Genomic DNA, 7,744 nt, shown 5'->3' on the forward strand with positions numbered 1-7,744 from the left:
CCGGCTGCCCATTCCCTCCCTGCTCCTCTGCCTCTACTACACAGCACTAGGATGAGAGGAACTTGGGACATTAAGTGTCTGAGTGATAACCTCCCCACAGAATCCCTGCTGTTCTGAGTCAATTTTAATGGAGTAACAGCAGGAATGTATGGGATGGCACAGCAGAGAGAATGGCACAGGCTTGGGTACACACAGCTAAGGCAGGATGGATGGGTAAATGTTATTTCTGCTGGGTGTACAGCAATGGCCTTAATTGTTTTTCTATGGACCCCTTGGGCAGGGTGTGGAAGGACTGTAGACTTCTCCGTTTATAGTCTAATATAGTAGCTCCTAACCAGTCCTGACTCTAAATTCCAAAAATACAGTGGTATTTTAGTCAGGAGTAGTGAGGAGACTCACTATCTCACTGCCAATGGCTACTGGAACTTTTACGTTCTCTATTAGGTTTTTTCTTGTTCCTTCTTTTGTCTTGTCTTGTCTTGTCTTGTCTTGTCTTGTCTTCTCTTCTCTTCTCTTCTCTTCTCTTCTCTTCTCTTCTCTTCTCTTCTCTTCTCTTCTCTTCTCACCTCCTTTTCTCTTTCTTCCTTTCTCTTTCTTTCTCCTTTTCTTTCTTCTCTTTTCTTTCCTCTTTTTTTTTCTTTTTTCCTTTTTTTTCATTTTTAACAGAATCTGCTACAGCTGGCTTTGCTTCCCTGGAGGACAGCTGTTCTCCTTTAAGTAATACCTCATGAAACTGCATGTGCACAGAAGGACACGATGCCTACGTTAAATGCATATGAAGGCTTCTTATGCTTAGTCCTGGAACAGGAGAAATCCCACAGCATTATTTCACTTACATCTCACATGCATATGCATGTCTGTGATGAGCACAAACAAGAACAGCTGTTTCCTTCAAAATCAGTTCAAGTCTGCAGGATTACTGAGTCACTTTGTTATGACTGTAACATGAGGATATGAATGAAGGTATCTTACACCAGGGGAGACTGCCAGGCCCATGGGAGTAGAAAGGACTGCAGCAATTACAACTAAACTCATTGAGCTTATTACAACTGAACTTTGGGCTTGGTGGGGTGCTATTTGTGGAATAAGATGCTTCAGCCAAAGTTCAGGGGTGAGTTGGAGGTCCCATGTTGACAGAAATTCCAAGGAAAGTCTGCCTCCTTCCCAGTCGGCCCAACTTTGTAAGGCCTACCAATTCCGCAAGCCAAGCCCAAGCCCAAACCCAAGCCTCTGGGCCTGGCCAAGGCCTGAACAGCTCCAGGCCTCCAGCTTGTACTGCCCGCAGAGAGCCCAGTAGAGGGGCTGACCTCGGTTTAGGCTCCCTGTCTTTGACTTGCAGAGAAATTTGAAAGTGTCTTTTACTTTAATCAGAGTAACAACAAATTTCAAATTATCAAAGCATATAATCAAAATGATGCATCCTCATCAGGATACAAGCAGAACTTGAAAAATTTGGGAATTTTAGACTCCAGATTTCTTTAGCCAGATTTCTTCAAAAACATTGCCCATTCCTGATTTTCGGACAGGCAGAAGGAAACAAAATACGTTTTTATATATCTGGACAGGGCCATCTTTTGTGACAACATAGAGCAAGATTAGCATTCTACTTTTCACTGAGATTCTGGTGAATAAATATGCAAAGGCATTTCATTTATTTATTTTTTATTTATTATCTGTATTTCAAAAAGCTTCCCAAAAAGTTTTAAATAATATTCTGGTACAAAAATATAGTCCTTGAGATAAAAACTTCCATACTACTACCTCCAAATAAATAAAATGACATCAGACACATTTAAATGATTCAGTACAAAAAAAAAAAACAGAAGTCTTCAAAATCAGTGAGTTGAAATTAAGTCAGTGCAATACAGTTCATCACATTTCCTGGAGTTGCTAAGTAGCCTGGCCTCCTCATAACTTCAGTGCATAATTACTAGCAATTAACCAGCAATTCCCTAGCTCAGAAAAGTGCTTCAGTATTTGCTTACTTGTAAGCATGTCTGTTTGCTTGATTTGGATTTAGATATGCTCAGAAGTAAGCAGATATGTATGTGTTTTCCTGCGTACAGGAACTTCTTGGTGCTTGCATCTGCATGCCAAGTAAATGAATGACGAGCCTGATCTTATAACATCCCTCTCTGAAGACAGCACCAGATGGAAAGCTCAGTACCGTATCATGTCATTTTAAGATTTCCATATGGAAATTGGTAAACATTGTCTCGTTCTGAATTTTCAGGTCAACAAGCATATAACAAATAGACAGGATTTTAAGACAAAGTAATTTCTTATATAGTAGTAGAAAGTATAAATACTTTGGTGTTTCTTTATAAATAATTATTTAAAATACTTAAATATTAATAAATAAATGTATAAAAAGCTCAATGAAAAGACTGAAATAAAAAAATGTGCATAATAATAAAATTTGCACACTGACAGAGTACAAAAGGTCATATCATGTCATCAGCATTTGCACCTCCGCTGAGACTGGCTCCTTTTCCTTTTTAGAGAAGCTGGAGTCTCCACCAGTTTTTGTAAGACACTGAACAGCTCATTCACAGCTTTGCGTTGGATTTTCAAGTCACTCATCTGTTTTAAGCAAGAAACAAAGAGAACGAGGGTCATGCCAAGAGCTATAATTATTTACTGATCACATCCTACAGGCTACACTGCTACCAGGGTAAACCAGATGGAAACCTGCAGTTTCCTATTACTTCGCTACCTAATTCCTACAACAAAGAGCCACTTTGTCACTGATTTTTATTTTCTACCTTCTGTGCTACTTTGCAACATGCCCCAGACCAGCCATATTTTGTGAAACTGAGCTTCTTTGTAGTTATTACGATGATATATGAATTACCCACCAGCAGCTAACTCCACTGGGGTACTGGCTGCGGACCTCTGCAGGGGCCGGTGGTTCATGCCATCGGCACTCGCTGACAAGCCAAGTGCCTCCAAAGCCCACAGAGACACGCTGAAGCCAGGCACAACTTTCTCACCCAGTCTCTAAACCACAAACAGCCATGTCAGTGGCAGCTCTGGTGGGCAGACGACACAGCAGCGCTGCCGGCACCTCTGTGCCAGACTCTGGCAAGACTCATGGAGGGCAGCCCCCACACTGACACCCCCCCACCACAGACCAGCAGCAGCCCCTGCAGCTGGAAACATTAAGGCTTTCCTGCGTAAACTGAGCCAGGCGGGGGTTACCAGACAGCTTTCTAAAGCGTTATTGGCTTGAGTCACACTTAAATCTCAACTGGAAAATATAGTGTCATGAGTCTTGGAGGCAGAAGAGCCTTACCTGAAGCTTTGTCAGGTCCATGAGGTCTTTCATCTTCTTTAAGCCATCAGGAAGGCTGTTTTTCAGAGTATAGAGCTCCTCAGATATGCGCCTGACATGCGCCTTTGACTTGTCAGTGTTTTCAAGCATTTCCAAGTACATGGAAACAATCTGGCTCAGGATGATCCTTTTTTCGTTTCTCTGTTGAAAAATACAGTCAAAAATAAAGGCCTTTGAGTGCCCATCAGCAGGAAAATGAACAAAGCTAAATCGCAGCACAAAGGGGTTCTCACTGCCACTTGAAACAGGACGATAAAGAAGATGCTGCTACTCGTCTCCTGAGCTTGGCTGTACCTCAGGATCAGTTCATGGTGCAGCACAAAGCACCGTGGTCCATACAGGGAGCATTTTCATGGGGATTGTTTTCTCGTTTCCAAGCTACCGAAGTGGCCTCTGCTCATGTTTGTTTCACCCCAGCTACTTTTGCTAGCCCTGGGAGCTGCTTTGTACCAGAAGTGCCCTGCAAAGAACCTGAGATGCTTTGTCGTCTATCTCGTTCTGACTCACCTCTGTCCAGTTTATCAGTTTTTCTGTAAAAATTGGCCCACCGTCAGCTACGTCTGAATGACTTGAGTTCTGCAAAAAAGAACAAACATATCTGTTATATAAACAATGCTTATCACAAGGCAAATTTGTGTTCTCTATTCAAAAGAGCAGTAAAAACCAGAGAGACGTGTTTTTTGCACCGCTGGCCTGTAGCTGTTACAATGCTTTCACTTCTCTAAGTGCCAAATTGCGTTGGATGACTACTTAGTACCGTTTACGGTACTAGTCTGCTTTTGAATGTCTTCTTCTGCTATAACTCATCTAAATAGAAACATCCAGCACCATCTATTTTACCAAACACTCCTTGCAAGTTTTGATACTGACAGCTGAAAATTAAATTTCATAAGCATAGCAACTGGCTAGAAAACTGTCAGATCTGATCTTGGTGTGTTTTCTGGCAAGTTAAAGTCCAGCAGTATGCAATCCATAGCCTTAGATTTATCCAGTCTTAGTAAAATCTCTCACAGAACAAGGACAAATTAACTTTACTATAAAACTGCAGTTTATAGAGCTGGAGAATAGCCCAGTAGTCCACAGTCAGGTGTGAGAATATACAAGGTTAATGAGCTACTGAGAGGCTCGCAGGGATGGAGTTTAACCATCAGATGTTAGCCACACACAGTGGCAGATTCTAGGAAAGAAAAAGCAATACAATTCTCCCACCAAGGAAAGGTAAACTGAATCATTTCCTCTTCTGTGTGTGTCTTTTTTTTTTCTTTTTGTATACAACAGTCACTATTTCCTTTTTTGTCTGTACAGTAATTTAAATACAGTGAGTGCAAAGGGAAAACTTGCAGACTGACAGAAACCTCGTGGGCTGATTGGCTCCCCGTGCTGAGCACATTACCAAACCTTGTTTTGCTGTTCTTCAGAAAGGTGGGGAGCACCTGCTGTGGACTGGAAACTTTAATGTCAAGGCAAGAAGCTCACCACCACTCAGGATCTCTCTGACAGAGCTATATATATTCTAGTGATCTATGCTAATGACAAATTTAAGATATAGTGCCAATTTTACAGCCAGTTTCCTATTAATCTGCAAACACTGCAGTATCACACTAGGCTGCTTTGTGTGATACTTCGGGGTGATTCTTTGACTACTAAATTTCAACTTTGTATGCACGAAATTCTGAAAAAATCAGAGCTGAAAATAGAATCAGACTCTTGCAGTTGCTTTCATACATTTAAGGAAAAAAAACAAAACTATATTGAGAATAAAAACTGTTCATTAGAAGTTACTCTATTGTAGAACTATTATTTCTGTAACTAATCCCAGCTGAAGTAAACTATGAACTTTAATGCCTCCTAGATGAAGATAGATTAATTAATATTACAGTTATCAAGTTATCAAAATTCTGTCTGAAAATAAGTAATATTATGCTGGATCACATTCCCATGTCAGATCGTAGTCATAGATTCGGAAGCAGAATGGCTGGAGGATACAAAAGAACAAGGAGTAGGAACTGCCTTTGGGCAACCCTCTACTACTAACAGTAATAAGTAGCAGGTGCATTTGTTAAAGCAAAAGTTCTTCTCACTTTTGTTTCTATTACTAGCTAATACTAAATCTCCCGTTAACATTACCAATGTAAAACAAAAAAAAAAATGTCAGTAAATTGCATTTGAATAGAATTGAATCCAGATTCATTCATTCATTATAAATTGCATTAAGATTTCTTGTTATAAAACATTCCATGTAATCAAAGGCTGAATGGAGGTAGGAGAAGCTCTTGTGAAAGGAAGAGTGCCCTTGAAATAAATTCAAACTACTATTGAAAAACTGAATCACGTTAGTGAAAGAGGTTAGCAAAATCAAAGAAATTATGCATATTCTTCTCTGAAAAAAGGTATAACCAAAAAATTTGTTCTATGATTACCCTCTATTGGTACACATTGAGTATGTCAAGCAGTGCTCAAGTCTGGACTATACCTAAAGCACAAGCAGAAGGACAATAGAAATGCAGTAGAAGATCATACTTACAAAGTCAGCTTTCAGTTTGTCTATATCATTTTGAAGCTGAGCCAGAATTAAGCTATTTCCAAAACGTCCAAAATAAATCATGACGACTGAGAGAACCAGCAAGCTGTAGGTCTTGCAAGTCATTTTCTTGGTGATGATTCAGTTAAAATGCTCAGATAAGTTCTGTGAGATGTCAGTTCTGAAAGCAATGAGCTTCAACTTCTAATAGTTAAATCTTCTATTAGAAGGCAGTAGACGAATGAACTTGATCAGTCTGTTAGTGGTATTTATACCTGGTCTTGAAATTTTTTATTTCGTCATCACAGGCTGTGTATATTTAGACAAGATAGTGTTAGATAAGAACCCTTCGCCTTTGGCTAATCAAAGGAATCCCTCGAAAGCATCTTTCTTAAAGCATGGTCCTGGAAAAATTTTCAGTGGTTTGTCAATGGGTAACATTTACGTGGCACATTCTGAAGTTTCTTTTACAAGTGGCTGGGGAAAAGGGGGAAATTATGATACTGATTGAGGAGTATGCATTGTGGCTCAAGCATATTCTTACACGCTCTCTGAAAAAAAAATCATTATCGTGTGGTTAAAGGGTCAGTATAACAGTCAACTCATTTCTGGTTTTCTTTTAAAGTAACCACTGAGATTGCCATGCCATTCTTCAGAGTCACTTAGAGATCTAAATGTTCTCCCTACTGCTGTCCTTTTGTGAAACATTATTTGCATTCTTTCCAAGGTTTTAAGTGCATTTCTGATGCTTTCTCATTCTTCACCTCCGGATTAAAAATAGATTTGGGGAAAATGAGGTTCCAGCATGGATGCAATGATGCATCATATTAAATTCCTCTGTGGTTGTCTACTATCTGCAAAAGTGGAGTATTTAGTATAAAGACACTCGTGTCTGCTTGGCAATAATTAAAGTCCCCCACCTGCCCATTAATTTGCACTTATGTGTGTAGAATATGAATACAGAAGGACATGGATGAAAAAAAGCCCAGCTGAAGAAGAGAGACAGGATGGCCTCCAAGCACATACAGACCCCTGAAACAACCGCGTTCAGGATAGCTGGGGAAAAGGTTTTTGTATAGGAACTGAACTCTACTCTGATGGATATCATGGGAAAAGAGTTTACTCTGAAGAGTCTTACAAAGAAATCAGAGTATTTTTAGACTGTAGTATATGAATGCAGGGTAGGCAGGAGCCTACAAGGGAAAGAAAAAAGGAATCCATAGGGGAAAAGAAAAGAGAGGATCAGGAAGAGGGCACTTGTGGGCTTAGCTCATGCAGGCTGTAGCAAAGGATATCTGTAGCTCATCAGAAACAGATGAGAATTAAACTGGCCCCCAACAAGTATGATCTGAGCTCTCCAGGACAGCCCTGCATGTCTCTCTGGGTGTTCCTTGTAAGAAGCTGGCCCCTTCCCCAGCAGCATCTCCTATTTCAGCAAATGACCACTGACTCCCATCAACAGTTTTTCATCTGCAACTTGAAAGCGGACCTCCATCTACGGAATAAGTCTAGGCTACTACTACAATTGCAAATGCAATTGTCATTTTGCAGAGACAAGAACCGGATTTCACCAGCAATTGCAGGCCCAGAAGCTGCATGCTAAAACTCCCTGGGAACAGCAGTATAGACAGATGGCACACATCTCACAGCAGGTGCAGTACTGCACAAAAATTACAGCTGTAACCTGCTTGGGGTAGTAGCACTATGCAACGCCCATCTTGCCTTTAGTTTAGGAAATTAAAACTGATTAAACAATAACTTGATTGCTGAAAGTATTGACGTGGAGGTGAGGTGATAATGCTCTTCAAGGATGCTTCAAAGCACTGTAAAAAAATTGGAAGTCATCATGCCTGCACATGGCAAAGGGATTGGACTAGATGATCTTCAAA

The 7,744-nt window shown here is 40.3% G+C and overlaps 1 protein-coding gene across 1 annotated transcript; it reads right to left on the reverse strand.

Annotated features, from left to right (window-relative positions):
• Positions 1-2,457: 2,457 nt before the first annotated feature.
• Positions 2,458-5,981, reverse strand: IFNG (interferon gamma). The gene is made up of 4 exons (XM_010120973.2): positions 5,859-5,981; positions 3,842-3,910; positions 3,296-3,475; positions 2,458-2,583 (listed from the first exon to the last, which is right to left on the reverse strand). The coding sequence occupies exons 1-4, from the start codon at positions 5,979-5,981 to the stop codon at positions 2,458-2,460; spliced, it is 498 nt and encodes a 165-aa protein (XP_010119275.1).
• Between the last annotated feature and the right edge of the window lie 1,763 nt (positions 5,982-7,744).

Source organism: Chlamydotis macqueenii, chromosome 1 (genome assembly GCF_036417535.1).
Source record: "Chlamydotis macqueenii isolate bChlMac1 chromosome 1, bChlMac1.mat, whole genome shotgun sequence".
NCBI classification, from domain to species: Eukaryota; Metazoa; Chordata; class Aves; order Otidiformes; family Otididae; genus Chlamydotis; species Chlamydotis macqueenii.

What these genes read in the sequence shown, in the direction of transcription:
- IFNG (XM_010120973.2), bottom strand. Translation starts at nt 5,981, where the DNA reads ATGACTTGCAAGACCTACAGCTTGCTGGTTCTCTCAGTCGTCATGATT. An exon ending in ACAAACTGAAAGCTGACTTT is followed by an intron (nt 3,911 to 5,858) that starts GTAAGTATGATC and finishes TCTTTTTTGCAG; the next exon opens with AACTCAAGTCATTCAGACGT. An exon ending in AACTGATAAACTGGACAGAG is followed by an intron (nt 3,476 to 3,841) that starts GTGAGTCAGAAC and finishes ATTTTTCAACAG; the next exon opens with AGAAACGAAAAAAGGATCAT.